This window comes from Anopheles cruzii, chromosome 2 (assembly GCF_943734635.1).
Source record: "Anopheles cruzii chromosome 2, idAnoCruzAS_RS32_06, whole genome shotgun sequence".
Taxonomy (NCBI): Eukaryota; Metazoa; Arthropoda; class Insecta; order Diptera; family Culicidae; genus Anopheles; species Anopheles cruzii.
Window position 1 is genome coordinate 16,374,697 of NC_069144.1, and position 24,816 is coordinate 16,399,512.

The following is a 24,816-nucleotide window of genomic DNA, read 5'->3' on the forward strand; positions in this document are numbered from 1 at the left end:
AATTCGTTTAATGACTGCAATTAAGCCTCGAGAGCGCCTTCTAGCCTATTCTATTCAAGAAATAACTTTCGCAATGTTGTGAATCTGTAATCTTCATTTAAGGCCACAGTTGCTATAAAATGTGAGCTTCTTAATAAGTCTTCGGACAAACGTTTCGGAGACACCCTTTCGGCTCGAGGGTCGAAGGCGATGATGAATTGATAATGGCCCCGTTCCGAATGTAGACTTCCGTCGGCTGGCAAATCGTTCAATCGAGACGCGCGTCCCCGAATAGTCGTGAATCAGTTTTCCATTAGTTTTGATCAAAATGCATTTTAAATTATGTGTGCCATCCGATCCGTCTTCGCCGCCCGGCACCGACGGCTGGGACAACGGAGTCCTGCTCTATTCAAAGAGCAATAAAGTTCTCAATTCTGCAGCGGCCAAGACCTGATGAAGCGACAGTCATTAGGAAGAGTTTAGCTTTTTGCTGCCCTACCGACGTGCGCACGTCACAACAGCCCAGGCTCTGTTCGTTTGGCATGACACGGACGAAGGCACGAGAGTCGACCGACCTTCCACCATTTGCCGTTCAATTCGTTGCTCGCCATTCCGTCTGCAGCTGGGACCATCGTGATGGATTCATCGTACCGTGGCCATTTGCAACCATTAGGAATCGATTCATGGGCATCGGCATCGATCTGTGGCCCATCGTACCCGCCATCGCCATCTCTGCCTGGCTGGCCACCCTCTTATCACACGTCACTTTATCGGGGGGGAGGCGGCCCGATAGGGCGTCCGTTTGGTGTTAGTTCATTTAAAAAACCATCAATTCTATTCCCTCCAAACGAACGAACGTCAGCAACGCACGCGGGTGCATCATCATATTGCGCCAGGAAGGGGAACGAATATTATGCTACGGCGAAATAGAACCATAACAATTGGTGCTCCGGCGGCCGGCACCAGACAACAATAGCACATCACCCGGCTCACTACAAAAACCGGTCCAACCGAAAACGGAACCGAAATCGAACGAAATCATTTTGACAGTTCGAGTTCGAGAGTGTCCCCAGCATATGTTTGGGGCGTCGCCAGCCAGCCAGCCAGCTCGTGGGGTCGGTTCTCGATCAAGGAACGAAGACAGAGGCGAGGCGAATAAGGCCCGAAAAAAAAACTAGGGTGCCAGTCGCTGTGGTGGCCGTGGAAATCACAACAACATCGGCCAATAGATACTCGATAACAGGCAGAAGGCGCGATAAACATGACAACACGCTGCCGATGCCGTCGCCCCAGCGCGCAGAGCGAGTGATAAAGATGTCGCTGGCGATGATGGTGATGATGGTGCGATGGTTATCGCGTATTACGATCACCCATTACATGTCTCTTGGGGGGGTGAGGATGAAACGGGGGGAAACAGCGGCCACTCCACAACGCAATAGGCAACTAATGAAAGATTTGGGCAAAGCAAGGGGCCACGTTTACGGGTGGTAAACGTGGCTCCGTACTCCGTAGTACTCGTTTGTTTTGCAATAAAAAACGAAGGCGAATGTGAAAGTACGAAAGTGGCCGACATCTGCGTCTCGATAGTCGAGACAGCAGAGAGTCCGTTTGGTCGACAACTTTATTGCTTCATTGAGCAATCGAACGAAGCTTTTTGCAGGGAAAATTTACTGGTATCGTTTACGCCAATAAGTTGATAACTCAACTCCTGCTTCACAAGGCTAAGGCGCTCTCTTGTTATCGATAAACGAACCACAATTTGATCGCCTATTTTCTACTAGCCCCATTTCGAAAGATGAAACCCACCTTGAAGCACCTTTGCCATACGATAGCCATATCAATACCAATCAGATCGAACGCTCACCCGGGATGGCTTCTACCGGAAGCAGTGCAGAATGCTGGCTCGGGACCATAGGCCGGTTCTGAATATTAAAAGCTAGTGCACACACACACGCACAACATGGAGCCGATAAAATGAAGCGAAAAGGCAATCGAATAAAAACACACACACCACGTGCTATCGATGCTGGCCGACGGCAGATCTGGCTACGGCCCACCCGTGGCCGGACACGAAAATGAAGAAAAATGAAGTTATCGATTTGATTTGATGGTTCCCGCATCTCCCGCGCTAGGTTAGGTTGGCTGGCAGGCGCTCAGGGAGGAAATTCACAATATTTGACGATCCATCTCTTAGCCCACCACACCCCGTGGGGGATGCAAAAAATGGGAAACAAAATTTATTAGACAACCAGCGGCCGAGGAAGATCAGCCGTCGTCTCGGCCGGTTTGCTGGACCGTCTCTGTGGCCTAAAATAGTGCGCTGGGGATTCGGGTGTCCGCAAAACAACGCCCTCCGCGTGGTGTGGCTAGAGCGCGCTACTAACGAGAAGGGCTAGAGGGCAGACACGGGCGTCAATATCTAACGAAGCGAATCAAATCAGGGAAGCTAGAGCGGCTATTTGACCCGACACAACGTCGGCTGTTCGTCAGCGATCGATGGCTTCGCTAATATGGTTTTTGACGAGCCCCAAAACAACGGTAGGCCCCCGAAATCGTGCACCGGGCACGACTCGCGACTTCATCCCGGAGCTGTCACTACTGCTGCCGGATGGCCGGATCGTGAAATCAGCGCAGCGCGGCCACAACCACCACCAGCGAGCAGCGAAGTCAATCAATCAATCACGATGAAGGTTGGTATTTGTTGCGTTTCACTGTGCTGTGTGCGAGTTTGTTTGACTCTTCCCGCCCGACTAGAGTCGTAGCTAGGAACTCGACGAAAGCTTCGAAAGTCGACATTTGGCACCAGCAGCACCAGTTGGTGGAAGGTTCCTTCCGGGACAGCCGGCCACCGGAATAGCTGCTGCTGCTACGCAAACAGTCCTCGCTGGCGATGCGTTGTAATTTGTTCACCGGAAACGCCTCTCGGTGCTCGCGGGCTCCCGAGGCCCCAGAGCGTACGATTAAGGCGTTGGCGTAACATGGCAGTCGGGGTGGGTCTGCGTCCGGCGGGGAGAGTGTTCAGTACCGAAACGCTTCCACCCGGAAGCGCATTACCATCCTACGGCGCATCGCCCACCGTGAGGTTTTCCTTTTTATTCGCTGTATCGCCAGAGGGCGCTCCTCGGGAAGCGAAGAATTTCCACTGAAATCACTGGCCGTAAGGCGAGAGAGCGGTAAACGGTTCGTAGTCTAGTTGTACAGCCGTTTTTCCCAGTATCCCTCACACGTACGGAAGCCTCATCTTTGCACCCCCCACCGTTTGATGGCCACGGCGCGTAGGCCGAACAGCGCTTCCGCCGGCGGCAGCCAAGCGCCAAAGGCGATTGATGCTGATGGTCTTCAAGCTCACCAGCCGCCCACCCAGCGGCGATGTGGCGGCGGAGTGTGTTCGAGTGAAAATGAGAAAATTATCCTCTAATAAACTCAGCTCAGCTGCCGCCGAGGCCGAGGTTGGTATGAAATTTGGGTCGAAAATTAGTACTGACGGCCTCTAACGGTGGGCGGAGCATTACTTCTGGAGCCTCCTCTGTTTGCGATGGAGATGTCAAAATCACTTTCCATTTGCCAGGAACGCGTATTAGAAGAGATCACCGTGTGTGTGTGTGTTTGTGGGGGTCTTGCTCGGGCTGATGTTCGTTAACATTAACGGTTAGTGCGTTTTGGCTTCAATTTTCGCACGATATTAAAACTACGAACACGAAACAACGTTGACTCGTTAAAGCTTTATCAAATAATGGGGCAAGTCAAGAAGTCATAATTTCGCTAGGTTTTTGGTGCATAAATCAGTGCTTATTTGTTACATTGGTGGTGAACGGAGAACTTCAAATCAAGAGCCAACAATATCAATGCAAAATGTTTCTTCGTTCAGGCTATAACTCTATAAGCTTAAAGATTTCTCGCTAAACCTGCTAATGCCGTGCGTTACGAACGATCTAAGATTGCCAAACTGGACCTCACGATCGGTGCCGGCTGCCAACAAATATTTATATCCGATACCGAACTACACTACTGAACAATGGACAGAATTCTGATATTAGAAGAAATCTACACGAAACTGTTCGAATACGCCATTAACGATTGGCAGTGCCAAAAGCATAAGCCCAAAGGCGTTATTTAAGACCTGGTCACAGATGCCATTTTTTGTGCACTTTGAAAACTCAATAAGTTGTCGCATAGCTTGCGTTAATTAAAGTTTCCTTCGGGCGGCCCATTTATTCCCCCCGTCAACCGCGAGTTCGCCAACGAATTCCATCGTCCTTAAGTGTGGCCTCGATTTCGGAGCTGCCGCCACCGGCCGGTTAGGTAGCCGTTTAGCATCATTATTGCCCACTTTCAATATTATCGTTTTAATTTATTTTCGCACCACCAAATGCTGCCCGAGCCCGAACCAAACCGTCAACGGCCGCCCGGTCGGTAGCCCCCTTGATAATTTGTGTCCGCGAAATCCGCGTTTATCCGCGCAACGCCGTGGCTGCTGGTTGTCCCACGCGGTGTCAGCCCGCGAAGGTGAAAGGGATCTCAGGGATCGCGCGGTTGCTGAAGTGTTTATTGTTTATTTTCCGCGTCCGCTTCCGCGCCCCATGCTTCGCTCGACGATGGGATACTGCCTTAACTCGACTCGATAATCGATTTAATGAGCGGCGACTTACTGGACGTCCGCAGCCTTGGAAGAAAATTGGAAGGGTCGGAAAGTGAAAGGATCCCGACAGATTAACGCTGCCCGTATCGAGTTCACAAGCCCCACCGACAGGACCCTCTCCTTGACATTTGGCGCTGGCAAGGTCTGGGCGCTGGGAAGGTCGAAACGGGCCTTAAAACCGGGCGTTCCGGGCGATCAACGCGCAATTAGCAGCGCAGCACATAACCGCCGCACGAGAGGAGCAGCGATGAGCAAGAGGATCGTACAGCAAAGAATCTGATCGATTGTGTCATCAAGGCGCCGCCGCCGTTGGATGATGATGCGCATAAGGTTCTGCGCGCGCGCGCCGCCCGTATGCACTTGCGTAAGGTCAAGGACGCTGTCTCGACGCAATATGCAGCCGAGCCGAGAGCGTCACGCGCCATTAGACGCGAACAAAGACCCTGGTTCCCCCGGGGGGCGCGCAGATACTGGCCGACGCTACGACGCCGACGCTCAAGGTGTGTTGCGTTGCAATCGGATTTTAGCACTCCGCCCGAACCCGGTGGCCCGGATGCATCTCCGTTCCTTTTGTGGCACACCGAACACCGAAGAATGTGGTTTGCAGCCAAAAAATGCGCAAATGTGATAATCTGGCCAAACATCTCTCACTCGAGCGTGTGTCCCTCAGTTTGGCACTTTTGACTATTTTTCATTTTTGGTTGCCATTTTTTTGACAGATTCCCGTCAAACACCGCCCCGCTAACGGCTCGCCACGGGTGAACGATGATCGCATCGCAGCGCGCAGAATGCCGATGACAAAATGGTGTCAACGGGAACGCGGGCCAAATAAAGCGCCCAGAAACGGCCTGACGCGTTTCTTTGGCCGTTGGCAGGCGATGCAGAGGACAACATAAAAAGACCGAAAAGGCCGAGCGAGCGAATAAGAAAACAGGCAAAATCTCTGACACGCGGTTTGGTGCGCGAAACCGTGACCAGTGTGACGCTGCGCCGTTGCAGTCCGCCAGCCGATTGCAGTCGCCAACAGCGCGCCAACGTTTATATAATCCATTTAGCTATCGCCTGGCTGTTGTGGGGTACATTTGCTGCACGGCCCATTTGGCGTGTCTCCGGTCGCCAACAGGAATGGGCAAAATTTTCGTAACGCACCGGGTCGAACTGTTTTATTATTTGGCAAATCAACCCTACGGGGGGAAACGTCTTCAATTGATTATTTTCAATGTAATATTGTCATAATTTTGTCCTTTGCTTTGCTAACGTTTGTGACATAAGGTAAACGAATTAGAAGCAGCTCTCTAATCATCACCGGGATAGGAAAGTAATCTTCTCATTTGACTAACACGCGATGATCTGAAGTTTGAATACCGAAAAAAGTAACAGAATTTTAAGTTAAAAAAAACTTTTCCATCTAAATCCAAATCTACACAATACAGGTCTCCAGGATTTCGCTAGCTCAGCATTGTGGCCCGTTGAAGGGGTCACCCGCTACTAATGGCACCCCAAGATAGACATGTTGTGAGTCGCGCGCGTCTGGGCCATTTGGTCCGGCATTTTATTGCGCCATTCATCGGTAGCGTCGAGTGGCCTGGTGTTGCACTTTTTCAATGCACTTATTGTTCCCCGGAGATTTATGGTGATTCCTGATCTGATCGCCATTCATTCATCCGTCCTCTCGTACGTCCGAACAAAGTGTCACTGCCGGCGGTGGTGGGCTGTCAAGCGTCCCGCCTCCCGAAGAGAGGGACTGACTGCTGCCGTGTTCAACTAAAACCCCACTCACTCAACAAACGCAATGACAATTTTTGTCCGTCAGTGTGCAGTGCAGAGTGAGCTGTTGTTTGATTTCGCCTTGCTCGCAACCTCTTCTCAACCCGGATTTGAGGCTTACAAACAAACCGGAAGGTTACCGACATACCGATTCACCCGCTCGCGGTTGCATTTACCGACGGCGAGTTAGATAATTTTTTGATGATAAAAGACCCCACGAGAAGCACAGGATACAACGTCAATAAATTGCGACCTCAACGGGACTCTCAATGACGGCGCGCAACGATTAATTGCATCGCGAAATGTCGATTTTATTGGTTCCTTTTGCTTAAAACACGATGCCGAAGAGCAAACGGCGGATAGATTGAATGGTCCGATAAAGGTTAAACTCCCGATTAAGCAGGGCGAGTCAGCAAAATTGCGGCGCCGGTCGAATCAAATAAGGCGCAATTTTTGGTGCACGGAGAACCATCAACGAACCGAAAATCAACAACTCCGTCTCGGCACTGCGCGCACTGGTTTTAATTGAAATATTATTTTCGCCTGCAGCGTATAAACAAATTCCTGGCATTCCTTCGAGGCAGTGCGAGTAAATTTGCACGGCACAAACAATACCGAAACCCCACTTGAAATTATGTCCATCACCCTGTCAGAGACTGTCAGAGACCGTCAGAGAGAGAGAGAGAGAGCCGCCCGGGATGCAATTGGCAGCCAAAATTGAAGCGTTTATCGGCTTGTCATCGATCCCGGCCCGGCCAGTAGCCGGGATCCGTCAATCCCGGATCCCTTTTGCCACCCGGCATCTTGACACACTGCCGCCGAACTTCCATGGTCCAGTAGCCGGTGTGGCTGCCGGTTTTGTTTTGTTCCCGGAAAGGATACGGGACCCCGCGGCCACTTTCATTCACAACCACCCGACAGCCAGCCGGGGGGGAGGCAAAAAAAATCAAAAACTGATTCCCATTCAGTGTGTGTGTTGCTCCTTCAAAATAACTTCATTTTCGCATCTGTGGGCCGTTCTTCAAGTAAACAACGCGAGCGAGCGAATCCCGTCCGCGGTTTGCGCCACATTTCGTGACGGATGTGAAATTTTTCCACTGCGCAATAGAACCTTGGGGGAAAACAGAAACGAAACCGAAGACCGAAGTTATCTCCAAAATTCGCCCATTGAGGGACAAAGAAAATTTCGTCAGACAGCTTTTGCTTAAGTGCCCCCCGTCGTCGGGTCTTCATTCTTGCATCCGGCCCCAAGGCGTGTCTCGTGAACGAAGCTGAGTCAACAGTGAAACGAAAAAAAAAACAACCCGCCGAATGATGCACGTTGCAAGATGCAATCGATCTTGATAAGCTAAAGTACACGAACATCCGAAGAGTTGATAAACTCTTCCCGGACCGGCCTTGTTTACTTTTCACTCGATCCGACGCGCCTCCCGGTACCGAGAGTTCACCTTGAACCTGGACGGCGCAAAATTGCAATTAAACCAAGACGCACCAGACGGACCACCGAAGCGAAATCGGCCCGACGGGAGTTTTGAGGTTTTCTCAGCGCTCGGCGTAGTGTATCGAGTGGTCCGCGGCATGTTTACATTTTTGGCCGGGTTTTGCACTCTCCGAGTTCGGCCGCGGCCGCGGGTTCGTTCTACGTCTTACGGTACGGTAATAACAAACGCATTTTCTACGCCTTCGCTGTGCGAAGTAAAAACAGATGAATGAAAGAGCTCCTCTGCCGACGGTCCGCGATAGTTTGCGAATGGCGCAGATTCGGGATCAGCTGCTTTGCGAAAATACTCCGACGTTAGCGTGAAGCGTGAACATATCAGTAACAAAGAGTTTCTTATGCTTGCTTGTGATTCAACAAATGCCACAATTCGCACGGTTTTTCATCGATTTCTCAAATGTTTGGCGTCTGGTTTTGAATGGCAACATCTATTCAATACCATTGTAATCCTCTTTATTTTTCTTTTTTGTCTTCTACGTCCTACATTCTTTTTATTGAGCAAACTATTCTTCTGTAGTTTATGGTTAATTTACAGAAAGTGTATTGAATGATTTGTAGGCAAACAGTTTTTATGTCGTTCTGGCTTAATCTAGGCAATATGCGCTTGATGCGAAATATCTTGAACAAAGCGTTTCGAGCATCATTGGTTATCTGAATAATTGGTTATCTGAATAATAATATTAGTTTTAAATTCGGTATTTCATTAAAAACGTGGAAACGTGCGTGCCCGAAACGTTTGCTTTCAATTATGCTCCGTTCGTTTGCATAGCGCCAAACACATTTAACGAAAATAGTAATGAAGTGTAAACAAATTTTCATTTTATAGAGAAGTGATTGCGATAAAAATAGTAAGCGACAACACTAGCCCAACAGCTTATTGACCGATGGAAGAAATAAAAATCAATCTGTGACCATAAATCTTGAGCCAAATTGAACCAATGACTGATCAATCTTCCCATCCACTACCGGTCGATTATGTTCGCTCCGCGTCTGCCGAGAGGGTGTCGAGTGTCTCGCGTGGTGACGGATTTGCGACACCCTCCGTCGTGGGAACGTGTCATCGACGGTATGTATCATTTGTCGCGGCGACACTTTTACGGAAGAATGCATTATTCATCAGCCAGCCGACAGGCAGGCAGCATCAACTGGTGCCGCCGGTGCTGGTGGCGAACCATTTGCATCTCCTCCACGCTCGGCGGCACGCTGCATCGCCGCCTGCACTTCGACCGAATACTGCACACGGTGCGTTTCTGTCTTCTTCCGCTTCTTGCTCACGTCTTCAGCAGCTTCTGAGCAGCGCAACAGTTGCGTTTCTGCTCGCCCGTGTGCCAATGCGCCAAAGAGCCGTATTTTCTTGGCCCCGCTCGGTGTGGTAGAATAAAAATGTGCAGCGCAAGGAGTTCGGGGGCCTTTGGCAGAGTATGTTTATGTTTCTCATTTGCTAGCGCTTTTGTGGCCCGCCCTTGAAACCGGAGCTTCCGAGAGCGCGCTGCTCGGAACATAGCGACACCCGTTTCGTCGACATTGTCCGCGACGCGCTATAATTCTGTTGCAGTTGGTGTTTTCATTAGAACTTTTCGCATCTCAGCAAATAGGGAGTAAATAAAACTGTCATGTTGTACTGACAATTTGAAAAATCAGCAATAATTGATGGCTGCACAATAACCCGCCTCTGTACGGGGACACTTAACGTTACCGAAGAGATTCGGCCTAATTGTAAGCAAGCAATCGGACTGATCCTCCACTGAGGTGAAGTGGTATAAATCTTATTGTGGCTTAATGTAATTGCCGCACCCTACTTAACAGGGCATACTTTTGCTCCCTCTTTCACTTACTGGACCGCATTCGACCCCGGGATTCGAGTGGACCGAGATTACGGGCTCCGTAAAGGCCTGAACCCTTATCGGCATCGGCACACGGCGTGCCTTGTGGTGCTTATTTGTTTACTATTCAACAGTATTCGCACAATTGCACAACACACTGACGAGTGTTTATTTTATGAGCAGAGCGCACGGGAGACGCGCCCCGATTGGAAAGTAAAAATATAAACAAATCCGCACAACATCCACTTTAAATCAATCACAGCGAAGGATTACGCGACTCCGCGGACCGGACCGCTCAACCGATAGCTGCTGGCCCTATCGATCGAGCCACGACGGTCTGGTGGCGCCTCGGCCTCATATTGGTTATGATTTCTCTCGCTCGTAATGAGCATCATTTGTCATGATTCTCGGGGAGCACATGGGGACTAGAGGAAGGCCGGTCAGTCTCGCCGGCTCGCCGACTGACCTGGGCGCGGTTCAGCGATTATTCATGCTCACTGCAAGCTCATCGCTCGCTAACGAGAGGATAAGACGCGTGCGATTAATTCCGTAGGTGCCTTCATGCGCAGTGCTCGAGAGCTCACATCAATTCGCAAAATTATTCAATCACCCGTCGACAAGCCGGCGTCATTTTTGGCCAAGATCCGGGCGAGACCACCGGGACCCCGAGTAAGAGGTGCCCCCGATGATCGATGCGTATAAAATTTGTCGCGCTCGCAACGCACTTTCAAAACTGGTCGCGAAACGCGGCGAAGTTGATAAGCCGGGTGGTCGTATTTTAAGCCCCTTGCGATGTGGAAAAATAACCGAAGAAAAGAAAACGGCCCAAACGGCCAAGAAGTTTGCTGTTGTTTGCTGGGCCCCCCTCCGGGCTATGATTTATCGTTTCGATCAGATGCGCAAAAGCGGAAATGTTGACTGTCAAGACGCGCAACGCAGCGCAAAATCAGCACCTGAGTGCGCAGGGTTCAATGTGACACCCGCTCCTTGGAAGGGCGACGCGAACCGATACGCGAGCCGAGTCAAGATAAGATAGCTCGCGCCGTATTACTGGCACGGCCAGAGACATCAACATCCGGGGGCCAGTACAGTACCAAGGCCAGTAACCGGATCGATCCACTTCCTGGTGGGCGTGCTTTAGAAGCTTTAGAACAAACAAACTCGCACTCTGCATACTTGTTAGTTGGTGCCATGGTAAGAGGGTGCATAGTTTGGAAAATATTTACCATCACCCTAATCAATGATGATTAATGCACAATTAAGTGCCATGCGGAGGATTTTAAACACACTACATAACTGCGGGTGCGTAATTGCATCGAAATGTGGCAGCATATTTAATCAAATTGCAACGAGTTAAACTCAATTAGGATGATTGATCGAAATTTAAGTGACTGCATTGGGGCCGTAAACTGTGGGCCACAAAAAAGGTAAACTGTGGTCTTAAAAAATTTAAGAACCATCGACCTCTCGGTCTGTGTAGGTGTTTTTTTTTCCTGGAAACGGAAACCCCAACGAAGCAGTTGCAACATCTTCTCGTTAGCATCCTGCGGCATCCGTGTGATGGTAATCAATCATTGTGGTTCCTTTCAATGCAGCCCTCGCACGGGACGTCGCTTGTAAGTCAGTGGTGTGTATGCATTTTGGGATACGCTTTTGGGTGGCAAAGCTCTAACTATCGCCTCGCCTCGTAACCTTGAAACCGAATCTGTGGTTTTGTCTGCGGCAGCCCCTGTTTGTGGCCACTGCCACTTTGCTGAACGCTCCCGACGTGAGACGGTAGCGTTTGATTCTCATGAAACGGGATAATTAAATTCAATGCCCTCCCCTGCTCCAAAGTCGGTAAAACGCTCCGTGACGCCACCATAATCGGCCACCATGCTCGGTGATGGTGGTTAGTTAAAGTGCACTAATTAGCACTCCACAGGAGTCCCAACGCGGAGCATAGTGGAGCAGCCGATTTTGCGTGTAAATGGATAGGGAATTCGGAATTAGCTAAGACCCACGGTAAGAGCGCTTTAGAAAACATGACTATTTTATGTCCAATTTATGTGTTTCTTTGCAAAAAGAAGTGTATTTTATTTCCAATTTATTTCAAGCCAAACAACCTCTTTTGCGTTTCGGAATAATGTTACATAACCACGCCAAACGGACGGGGGCTATTGTTGAAGGAACACTAGAGCAATGACCTTCAATCAGTAATCAACAGCCTCGTGTGGCAACATTATAACACCCAGTGCCGTTCCAGTGAACAGCGTGTGACGACGATGACGACAGACAGCGGCATGATTTGCGCGGATAAGCGAACCGTGATTACTAATTTCGGATCGGAATTTACACCCACGAACTGCACCACACGCGGGCTGCTCACGTCACGAGCGGGACAAAAACAGCAGAAAACAATTTATAATCGCACGGCAAGCACGACGCACGACCAACACAGTCATCCGCCACCGACTCTCTCTCTCTCTGTATCTCTCTATCGTCGAGCCGTAAACTTGCCCTACAACCGGTAGCGGTGGAGCATTAGATCGGATCACAAAATGAGGTCACACGATTGGAATCTCGGCGCTTTTTGTTCCCCTTCTTACAGACGGCCAAAGACGAATCTCTCAGAAGCAGCAGCAACCAGCGCGAAACGGCAACAAGCACCGCGAGCAGCGGCATGAGTCCTCGGCATGATTCCGTTTCATATGCAGCGAAACGGTGTGATTAATTGCCATACTTATCCAGCGGGTGCGCGCGAAAGATAACGATCCGTTGCGGTGTCCTCGGTGTGCGACGCACGCATGAGCTGCACGCTTAAGAATCTGCCTCCGTCTGGGAGATTGCCACGATTTGGTGCAACCGAGAGCGGAGACAAAAATCAAAGTATGAGATGCGACTAGGAATAGCGTAATCGGATGCGCAACATCCTCGAGTACATGTTTGTTCAATTAAAGCTACAATCGAGAAAGAAACGCTTCATCGCGCCAGCCTTCATCGACTATTGGCTGTCGAATGAGTAATGACGTGTGGTGACCAGGCCGGGCCAATATTGCACACATTGCACCCTTTCACGCATCGTCCGACCAACGTCATCACGATGATGCGCGCATTCTTCTAGGAAGCAAACAAGCGTTTTCAAGTGGTCCCCATTAATGCGTCAAGACGCGACCGATTCCGGATGACGGAGGTTTCATTTTTCCTCATTTATTTCACCGCCAGTCGGTCGGTCGGCCGGTCGGTGTCGAGCAGGCGCGAACGAGCGGTGCACCGTCGCCATAGGAATGTGCATCGATGCACTTGATGCAGCCATTGCGAACGTAGGCGGGCGCACGAGTTGCTTATCTATTGACAAATAGTGATGGAATTCCTTTCCTGGTTCGGTTCGGACCGCTCGCCGTATCTGGATGCGAACGAAGCAGATGCGGTTTTGCGATCGACCCGAGCCGAGCACCGATGCAATTGCATTCCAATTGGCGGTAACGCTGGCCATTCGGCCAGACCGGCCACCAAGGTTTATGAAAATTGATTACCAATTGCCATTGCCGCGTGTCGCCCCCATTGACGAGCTCTATCGGAATGTGTCAGGTCATGTGTACCGGCACCGTCCCCATCGATCTCGATTCCCTGTTTTTCGCTGCTTTCATTAGCACATAACGATGAGCTGCCCCTACGGCCAACAGTCGTGGTTGAGCCGAGGCCGATCGTTCATAATCGAAAACGGCGACGGTGGCCAGAGATGGTCATTTCTGCGGCCATAAAATTCGCGAAACTGTTGGGCGACAAAAAACCAGGACCAGAGCGGCCACTCACATCCGCTCGCCGGACCATAGTTCCGGGCCGCGAGCCGGTGCAACAAAAAAAAAGGTGCCAACCACTAACCAAGCGTTTCGTTGCTGGGTTAGTAAATATTTTACTACGGAACAGCTGGTCCACCAACGGCGGTCCAGTGTGTGGCGGCTACTAGCCCTACGCATTTTGCCGACGACAAACTCGCTGTCCGTACTTCCGGTTAACCGATGCCGGGTTTTTTTTTTCTCATAACAAAACGAATAGACGAGAGACCCGGTTTTACTTGTCCCTGCCGGGCAGCTTTGGTTCCACTATTTCAACCAATTTTTGCGAGCAAAAACCAGAAGGCTCTTTCGTTGCGTAGCAAAAAAAAACGGCAAACCTGAGAGGCGGGAACCCAGAAAGGGGTTAAACTAGCATCACGCATGCAAAAACCGGGGGTTTATTGTGAAAATAAAATATAACAAGAAACTTGCGGCGACGATGCCGAAAAGCCTAACGCACGGAGCGGCTCGGCGCTGAAAGCGGCTAAACCCGGTGAACCGGATGGAACGCATGGAATAAAAAATAGATAAACAAAATTCAAATTTTATGCTCACAAACTACGTTAAACAAAGCTTGCGACCTGCTACAGGAGGGCTGCAAAACACAGAAGCGGACCACCTCTAGCGGGACGAAATTCCATCGATGGCATCGACAACCTGCCAGGAACATCTTAACGGCGACACTGGCGAGGACTGACCGCGGGCACCTTTCATTCACTGGGAAAGTGAGTTTTTGTTGTTCGAGAACGAAAAGTAAAACTAGAGCTTCCAGGACGACCGCTCCGTTGGACGCCAAATATTGGGATTCGGCCAGCATAAGTCGCCCTGGAATGCAACGGAGCTATGAATAAAAAAATATGACGCCCCTGACGATCGTCGCTGATGGCCCCCGTTTCGAAGCGTTGATGACCAGAAACACTGCACGGAAGTCACACTGACTGACCCGAGGAACAGGACTGGACCCGTCTGGACGCGAGCATTTTGACGACCATTTTATGTGCTGTTAGAGTGTTGTGATGACGATGCATTCACGATGAAGCCTTATGTACTTTTAAAGCCACAAGAAAGCGGATTTCGATTGATGGAAAGTATTCAAAGGTGAATGGAAACTGTTGACGCTTTACGTAAGTTTAAATTTCCAACATTTTTCTCGATCATGCTTCAGAACAAACCAAATTTTGATGCTCCATAGAACTTGCAATTCTTCGTAATTAAATCGAGCAAATGAAGCGAACGTTGTTCGATTCAATCTCCGAACGGCCGTTCAACTCGACAACACTCCATTTGACGCTGCTTGACGACGCAACAGCAACAACACTTCGCGAGCCCGAGTACGGTTTCCGATGGAAATTAAAAATAATTGGTAAATTAATTGAGTGCGCCCAATCGCGTGGCGGAACGGTGCAAAAACATGCTCCAGGGCACCGTAGTCGAGCCCTCGAGCCCGATACACCGATAAGGATATTATTTTTCACGGGCGCGCTCCAAACAACGACAACGACAGCCAGTCCCGAAAAATCCCAGATCCCAGGGTTTCGGGTGCGCCTGATTGGATGGCAATATTTAGAACGGTGCCCATCCTTTCCGGTTTCGGCAAGTTCGGACCACGTTTCGAAGAATTGCCGGGTGTCCTCGCCGGACTGAAATGTGGGCGAAATAAACACAACGAAAGAAACGACCAGGGGCCTTCGAGAAGCCACTTTTGGCGTGCACAGAAAAAGCGGCAGGCAGGTTTGTGAAAAAATAACCGAAAATTAGCGTCCCAAAAGACTGTAGGAGAGCGAAGGAAGGAATGTTTTTCGCGTTTCGATCGTGCACACCAAAACGTTCGGTAACCAACTAATTAATTGACCAATTTTCTCTTTCAGTTTAGAAGCGGAAACCATAAAAACAGCGTTTCAATAGACTGGCGTTTGGTTTTTAGTAGCCTTAACTTTCCTACACGTTTTCCAATCGACCTTGTCTTAATTGATATTTTTGAATGATGTTCGAATGCATAGATTTTTTATAAGAAGCGCCAGCTTCGTGTCATCGTCCGAACTTGCGGATCCCTGTGTCAACTTTGTTCTCATGTTTTCAGTGACTCAAAATACAGCTTTACTACGACAAATTTCCCACCATAAAACTGACGAACCTATCCGCGCCGGGCCAAAAGATACCCTCAGCCGAAACGAAAACAAAGGTTAGGGTGAGGTTGTTAAAAATAGCCCACCTTCTCCCGGACGATCGATTACGAGTAACATCGACAGCGTGACGAACAGGACGGCGCCACTCGCCTAACGGGCCCATATAATTGGTTTTGGGTCTCCTAATTTAGAATGGCGCCTCAATTTGTTGATGCAGAACTTCCTCGGGGCGCCCATTATCGCCGGACGCACCCATTAATGGAGACGAAATTGAATTCTTATCAACCATAATCGCCCGTCGATAAGGTGGGCCACGCATGTTGTTCCGCCTATCTGGAACCGAATCCGGGTTCGATTCGAATCTTTACCGGGACGCGAATGCGCCCTGCGAATGCGTAAATCGCGGATTTTGCGAAGCAAAGTCACGAGCCACCCGCAGTACGTAAGGTCGACCAGGGCGGGGGCCGGGTGGGTCGACTGTCAAACTCAAGTCCACCACCACCAAGTCGCCGCCAAGGTCCCCGCGTGGCGTCCGTGCAATCTTGCCAATCGGTCAAGCCGATCGTTATCTTTACGGGCCGTGACCCGAAAGTCCGGCCGGAGCGCAGCCAGCAGCTGTCAGATTTTTGACATTTACCGCCGCGGTGGCGTCGGCCTCGGTTTCTCGATGTTTGGTTGGTTTTCATGCTGTTTTTTGCTTTCCATCCTCCGGTGCCATTTCGAATTTCGCCATCGACGGTGGCAGCACTGTTTGTCTCAAGCTGAATGGCAGGAGATAAGCCAAGCCACGGTTGACCGTTAACCCTTCGGTGTGCAGCGATTTCGAGTCAACAGTAATTTGAAGGTTAAGTTATTCGGTAGCTTGTACTGTGAATATATTCCTATCCAACCTTGCAGGATTAAAATTTATGTTTTTGATTTAATTCAGTAGCTGAATCCAACGTACACCATGTTAAAAAATAAACAGATACTGCTTTGGCGATTTTTCTTACATATACTTAAACACGAAATCTATGTTGCTCGGTTCCCCCAACAGTGCTGTCGCATGGCTAGGTACCGCAAGCCACTTTACATGCTACGGCTAATCATCGCCGAGCGCGGCCATAACGAACTCCGATCGTCGATGGCGAAGTAATCGAAAAAAAGGAGGCAAAACGATCAACCACTCAATGGCACGATAAAAATCGTTAAAGCTTTCCCGGCATCGGCATCGGCACCCTGTCGGTGGGGGCAACCGGCACAAGCGATCGCTTCGCAGGGAAAGTATTGTAGCAACCCTCTCGGTCGGGCTTCTCGGTCCCTTTCCGCGCTTCGCCGCCATGCATTAGTCACTCGCCGTATTACCTTAATGCCTCGGCACTTTGGCAGCATCAGCCGGCGACCGCGGCCGCGCTCCGATCAACTGATCGTGCCAACAATCGCGCTCGCGTGTGTGTGTGTGTGAGCATTGCGGTTGCATAACCTAGATCATAACGCTTCGCTCGCGCGGACCCTTTTTTCGGTCGAGGCGGGCAGCAGGGTGTAATTTTCCCATTCACCGATCGGAATCGGAATGATCGCGCACGAGCCCGCGAAACGAGCACGCGGGCTGGCCGCTTTGTACTTTGTCCGACAAACCGACGACCGACGACCGGCTGCCGCCAATTGGCAGCATAATCGTGGCGGTGGCTGTGGCGGAAGAACGCGCGGGATTCGGCCAGGACAGCGAGTGAGCACGGTGGCTCCCAATCTTGATCGATCGAGCCCCTTCGGTAGGTTCTACGGTGAAACGAGACGGAAGAGCATTGGCTGATGGGCCCCCTAGCGCGGCCCCTGTTCGTGGGGAAGCCATTAGCAGTGAAGGGTTAACGGGGACCGGGAGCAAAGCGCAGCCGTAACGATTATTGGGCCGCCCGCCCGGTTGGTTGGTGGTGGGATAGTTTGGGAGGGTGATTTTTTGCGCCTTCAAACCGCTTTAGATGTTACACTTTTCATTAAACTTATTATACTCTGCCATTACTGTGACGGAGTGTGTTAATAATTTAACGAAACTAGTTATGAAACGAAATTTATATATTTCTCAACTGAGGAATATTTTGAAACGCATAAGCATACTGTAAACATTATTCGTTTAATGATTTTAAAATTCGTAAACTGCAAGCGAAAACATGAAGTATCATGTTTCATAAACTCGTAGCAAGAACTAGCTGGGCTTCTTTAGATGCAATGCAAAAAATTCGTTGAAAACAGCAAGTGTTGATACAGATGTAGACATGCATAAAGAAAACACTCGATCAATAAACACTCGAGGGAGCTAACTAAATCAGCAACATCTTTCTTGGAACACCTACAAGATTGCATGCCGTTGCCAGCCCGAGACGGTGCACCGTCGGATGCATAACCTCGGCTCGGCTCGGTAGGGCCGTGATCTTACACGGCCCTGCACTGCCGCTGGCACCGACTCTGGCCGCTGCCGCGGTCCGTTTGATGTGCCCGGTGTCCTCGACCGGCCACCGGACCCGATCAGTAACAGCATCAGAGCGGCCACAGCAGGAAACATTCGCCCTTTATCGCTCCAGCCAGCCAGCCAGTGACTGCATCTCTCTCTCAAGGGCAACGCAAACTACACACGTGTCTGGCGGCTGAAACCGGTGGTACGAAGTAGGCAAAGAAAATGGACCGCTAGTGGGGTCGGTACGGTTGGGTCGGGACCGCCCCCGGGGCAGGGTGAGAAAAGCGTTCGGTCACTGGCGCGCAGCGCAGCAGAGAGAGAGAGATCTACGAGATCTGCGGCGTGACGAAGGTCAACTCCCGGAAGTTCTTCGTAGTGACAAACCCCCGCCCCGTTCTGGTGAACGGCAGTGAGCCACGCGGCGCTGGAGCCATCCCGGCCTGGCTGGTGGCCTTCCGGAGTAAGTACACAGTCACGGCTAATCTAATCAAACATTATTGATTGCCCGTGACACCGTGGGCCCGAAAAGCGCACCAAGCGGATGGCACACCAAGTGACGAAGTAAATTAGGGTAGCGAGCCTTGACGCGAAGAGGTAACAACGCCAGCAACGCCGAATCGTATCTCGTTTAATGCTACGCGAGATACGCACGCACGGTGTGGCGTGAAACAGCAGGCCAGCAGGCCGACGTGTTGTGGACCGCCCCCCACTGAGCGACCTCCTTTCTGCCACCGACCCCAGCTGTGGGCGGTCGAAAATCGTGACAAACATCACCTTCACGCAGCATAAGGCAAGCATAACGACAACGAAGCTCGGTCCTCTCCGCAACACTGCGTGTGCCGGTGGCAAGAACCTTACGAAGGCTATCTTATCGGTGGCGTCGCTGGCAATCTGATAGGCCAGCGCAGACGTTGTAGAAAACTGGCAGAGCCTCCTCAAGGTTGGCGGCGTAATTGTTGGGAACCAATTTTGGAGTGGACCGTTCGCAAAGGGGAACGGTCCAACAACGCGCAATTCGCAATATCCTGTAAAAAGGGAACCTCAAAATTGAAAAAATAAATGGTGCCTTCGGTTGAATGTGTTGAAACGGCAATCGACAACATAGAAAGACGAAAAGAAATGCCGAAGGCACAGAAAAACCGATACAAAATCGAAGGCAAACAAGAAAACATAATTAAAAAACAAAATCCAAACCCGATTCCGACATCATTTGTGTGTTCGGTGTTTGGCTGTTTATGCACAAATCGATTTAACGCCAAATCCGGCGTGGCGCGGTGAGAAAGTGCACTTTCTAGCGCAAGAAAGAAAGCGGTAAAAAACAACAAACATAGCGACAAATGCGAAACATCAATAAGCGAATAAGATGTGAACAAAAAAAAAAGCGCAAGAAAAACTCCTTCGGCCGCCCTGGGCAGAAACGTGATCGAAATTGAAATTGAATCTTTCACCCGGGCACACGCCCGGGTCACCCGACACGGCGTGTTAAGTGAATAATTTTACATGAACTTTGCGCCATCGATTTGCTCACCTGTTACGACGTCCTCCGCTGCGGTGCAGCCGGCGTGTTGGAGAAGCAGCAGTAGTGGCAGACACCAGATTTTCCGACTCCGGGACGCCATTGCACCGGAAAGTCGAAGACGGTTGGGGCAGGTGGCAGACAAAGTGCCCGGAAGGACGCTCAGCTCAGCTCACTCCGGGGACCTGCTTGCTTCCGGATTCCGCAGAACCCTTTGGGCGCCCCTTCTTACAATCACTTTCTGGGGGCCTTGGACACCCTTTTCTCACTATCACTTCTTCCAATTTATACTTTCTCACTCTCTCTCGCTCTTTCTCTTTTTTCGCGTTTTATCTCCTCCCAGACCCGCACACACGACACCCTGGGCACATCCACCGACACCGAAGCTGCGAGGGAGAGAGATGGCGCACACACTGAACGGAATCAATTTATCTTCACCTTGATTTGCGCTTCTGCTTCCTTTTCTAATTTTCCCCGGACCCGGATGCCGGTTGACGACACTTTTCTCTCTACTTTTTCTTCGCGACGGCGGCTTCACCGGAAGCCGGCGCTTTTTTGCTTGCTTGCTTTTCAACACTCAAGGCACGCTTTAGTGAAGGAATTTTCTTCTACCACCATTCGCTTCGTTTGTTTCGTTTTCTTTGCTTTATCTATTTTGCGTTACTTTTCCAGCTTCGAGCACTTCGAGCGCTTTCCCGGGGTCGCTTCGCACTGCTTATGCAACTTTTACCTGGTGCTGAAACTAATATCGGCCACGGAAATGCTACGGGTTGATAGTTTTACTTGTCTTTACGCTTCCGTCACTTGCCTTGTCGTCCTTTTCCTGGGCCTGTGACTGGAAATCCACCGATGAAGTGTCGACCAGTGTTTGCGATCGAATTTTCGATTTATTGCTATTTCGTCGGAGGCGGGCGGAGATCAAGTTCCGGCGGCGGCACCGTTTGACGTTTGACTCAATCAAACGCGGGAAGTGGCGGCCCAACTTCCGCGGATCGGTTTCGCCGCACGCAATTCGTTCTAGCGGAATTTGCACTCCGCGCAATGCTTCTGATGCTTTCGGAGCGGCGACCGGATTGCTCACCCTCACCAAACTCACACGTACACACGCACCAGAATGGGGCCAGCAGGTTGGGGAGTGTATGCACAGAAAATGCGGCCACCTTCACGCGCATTTAAGCATAAATAACACACGGCGCACCGCCTTTCGTACTCTAGTTATTTGTGTATGCGTTGCCTGCTTTGTCGTTATTATCAACTTCTTATATTATGCTCCGTGGCGGATCGTTGCTTGCTTGGTTGGTTGGTGGCTGCTTTAATACAAATCAAAGTGCTGTAAAGAGGAAAGGAAAAGGGACGTATTAGGCAGACAGCACTTTGAGTTACGTAAATCATTCCAATTTATAATCCGCGTGAAAAAGGTTCGCTAACAACGCGAAAATGAAATTACCTCGAACGGATGGAAAGAATTCCCAAACGAATGCTAATGTAAATCGGAAACGGGTATCAATTAGTGCTGCGCCGCTGCTTTCGGACGGCATCCCCCCCTCGCCTTCCAGACAATGATTAAAAAGGATAAACGACTCGCCGACCCGGTTTCAAACGGAAGGAAGGATACGAAATTAAAAATCATTTCCCTGCGCTGCGTCGAATCGGGGGAAAAATTCTTCTCCACACGCTCTCCCACATAATGGTTCCCGCAGAAAATTTCCACCAGAAAAGCCCTAATTGCTCAAAACCGGAGAGTTTAAAAATTAAACGGGGCCAGCAACGGGGGTGCATGTGTTTGTGGGTAATTAATCATCCTGACGTGGCGTTTCCTGTCGGACGCGGACAGCGGCCCAAAGGCAAAGGCCGTGCTTCGTGGAGGTCCAACAATCCAGAGTCCCGGACGGAAAGAAAAAAACCTGCACAAATCTGTGAAATCCTTCGTACGACACGTGTCCTTCCTTAGTGGTGCTGAGCCCAGCTCACCGAACGCAATGCGGAGGAAGCGATTAAGGAAGTGTCAGATAAGAAATGTGACATTTTAATTTCCCTAAGTGACTTCCAAAGGGCGCAAATCTTGAGCGGGGGCGAATCGGGTGTCGCACCTCTCACCCGTTGATCACATACCCTCATTGCTGTAATACTGTTGGTAAACGGTAAACCTGATTGTGGTAAAGCTGTGTGGGGTTGGATCGTTCATCCATTCATCCATTGCCATCCATCGTGGCAACAACCGTTCAGGCGAACGTTTCTCTTCGTTCAACATCATTTGGGAGTAATAACAAGGAAAACTCTCCACTTTAAACGATTAAAATAGGTTAAGCCAACCTTTTGAAAAAATTCTAAAAACAGGAAAAAAGGCACAAACTTGACTTATGGAAGTAACCACAGAGCAATCGAAAATATCACAAAGATACGAAACAAATGGAAAATCTAAAAAAAAACATCTAAAAATTCTCCATTTGGAAGCAACAGTCCCGTTCCAACCATTATCGCAATCATCGAATTAAATTGCGACCATTGCGAAAATGGCACCGCCAACACTCTAACAATGTGTGTGGCGCATTAAAAAGATGACCCAAATCTAGGAAAACGTTGGTATCTAATTTTGCCAAAACACATCCGTTGTCGCAACCGAAACCACGGCAAAGGAATGCTTGGCTGTGGTGGTTTCGCGACGACGGAAAAGAATCATTTGGCGCGCTCGGTCGGGACACCGCTCAGGCTCCCGGCGGCCCCTCGCCGCCGGTTCCCGCGATCTGCTCACGGAAAGTGTCACGCCAGTTGCGTAAACGAAAACATCGAGCGGCAGCGACGCGCTGTCTGCGGATTGCGCAGCTATAAGGGCTGCTGCATTCGCATCTCTCGCTCGCTATTTCCTCTACTAGCTGCTGTCTCACTCTGTGTGGCGTCCCGTTTCACCCGGTAAATGGGACGACTGTTTAAGACAGTCGCCCGGCCGGCGAGGTTAAAGGAACCATTTTTTTCGCTATCTTCCTGTCCCTCATGATAAACGAGACAAGATGATTGCGACGACCGACTCGGAGGAGGAAAATCTACTAATGAGCCACACTCGCTATCGTGCCGCGCCGCGAAGGTCTGCGGCGAAGAGCTCGGTCGCTAAACTGCGAAAACGGTTCGCATCAAGGAAAAGGCTCCAGCACGGGGCGTCCACCGCGTGGAAGAACCGCAGAGAGCTCACTCCGATCGCCGGGATGATCACACAAAATCGCAAACAAACGCGACGCGCGAAATGTGTACGCGGTCGGGTTGCTGGTCGCCCATTGCTGATCGGGGTCGCGCGATGCTCGCGATCCAACGCGGCCGGACGAGATATTAAAATTAAAATTTATGGCTTTTAAATTAGCGAATGTTATAATGTGAATGTTTTATGAACTCAAAGCCCCGCCACGGAGTGCCGTGGCGGCGGGTGCCTGCGTAGGACTCGCTGGCGGCGGCCGTTGCCAGATTTGCGCGCACTTCAGCAGCAAACAGCGACTCTGGACCGCGCCAACCAAGGCACGAGTCCGCCGACCAGACAAGGGGCCACCGGAACACCAACTAACGCCGCCGACTGTCGCGCGATCCGAATTGGGGACTCCCGGATGCCGTGATTAAGCTGTTTCGCGCGGGTCCGCCGCGTTTGATGGTCCGCGGCGGCAGTTTTTATGCATACGAGGGGCCCAAGGAAACCGACATTGAACACGCGGAACGGAAACACATAAAACACGGAAACTTCGGGCACATTCCGCTAATGATGCCCCACTAATGATAGCCCAGGCGGGTCGGAGAAACGAAAATCCATTCGATTAAAATCAAAACTCAACCCGGAATGAGAATGTCGTTAGGTAAAATCAAAATACGGTTCAAATGGGTAAAAGGTGTTGGAATCGATAAAAAAACGAAAACACTACGCTAAAAAGAAAATCAATGGAGAAAGAGACAAAATAAAAACGAAAAACCCATTCACAAAAGGCAGTAGAACACAAGAAACGAAAAAAGAATGAAAGTCCAGATCGTTTAAAGGAAAAGAGATAAATTTTTTAGATGGTAAAGAGTAGAAAACAATACAAAATGGTATCTTCATGCCAAAGTATCTGTGGAAAAGAGAGAAGAAAACTGAAGTAGTTGAGAAAGGTTCGAGGAAACTGATCGCCACGGCCCCGTGCCGGACACACCAACCGTGAAAACGTCTCACTAATTAGTGTTGATCGTTTCGCTTGTCAAACACGGCATTAGAACGCGCGAAGGTTTCGAATTACACGTCACCGACCGACCTGACCCCTCACCCCCGGGGTACTTCCGCTTATGTTAACACCTTCGTTTAGCTTTAGCTCTCTCTTTTCCCCAACCAATGGGAAGTGAATCGTGTCGGGCAACATGCTTCCCGGTGGCTGGTTGGCCTTAGCTCACTGACCGGCGACAGCGACTGGGCAAGATCTATCGGTCTATCGGGCACGGTATGATCGTAAATCAGGCTAACTTTTACTGATCCACGCACGCCACGCCACGTAGCGCAGGTCCCTGTCAAGGTCGACCCGTGTGTCGATGGATTCGCGTGGATTCCTTTTTCGCTTTTCTGTTACTAAACTTCAAACAACGGTCCCATCGCATGCGGACATTTATTACCGGATCGCGAACTGTACTGGTTACAGTTTCTCGCCGCACACACATCGACCCATATCGCCGGGTGAAAGACAAGCGTCTCGAATCTGCCACCGAACCTTGCGCATGATCACGGTGGCCTCAATAAATGCCACACTCAATGACAAATCCATCATAAAAGTTTCTTTCGCGGCGCTTGGGAACCGAAACACCTTGTGTGTGTGGCGTGCGTGCGTTGAAAGATTATGTTTCAGACCATTTTTTTTGTGCAACCTTATTGCCTTTCTTTTGTGGAATTTCCGATCCCGACCATGTGCCCGACAGTGTCAGTTCATCGATCAAACAGATTTTTTTTTTTATTGCTCTCGTAATGCATGCTAAATGCGATCATTTTGAACCCAGTTTTGATGAAGAACAAAGCTCAATCTATTCTTCGCAAAACGCATTTCGTCACGATGTGAAAGTGGCTCTCGTGATTCATCAGAACCGTAATAGTTTGATAATTAACTTCAAACGTGTTTGATCCAGTCAAACATTCACATTCGTGTGAACAAGTCCGTTCACGAACGATTATGAATTGCGTTATCTTATCGGCTTTCTAATGATCTGGTGCCTCCTCGAGCTGATGG

At 50.0% G+C, this 24,816-nt stretch overlaps 1 protein-coding gene across 1 annotated transcript in view; it reads right to left on the reverse strand.

Moving 5' to 3' along the window:
* LOC128277340 (uncharacterized) overlaps positions 1 to 20,670 on the reverse strand; it is an 89,551-nt gene extending 68,881 nt beyond the window's left edge. Inside the window, exon 1 of the mRNA XM_053015787.1 lies at positions 19,610 to 20,670. Within this exon, the coding sequence (XP_052871747.1) occupies positions 19,610 to 19,700 (91 nt within the window). The 5' untranslated portion in view covers positions 19,701 to 20,670. The remainder of the gene's footprint in view (positions 1 to 19,609) is intronic.
* Positions 20,671 to 24,816: the final 4,146 nt, after the last annotated feature.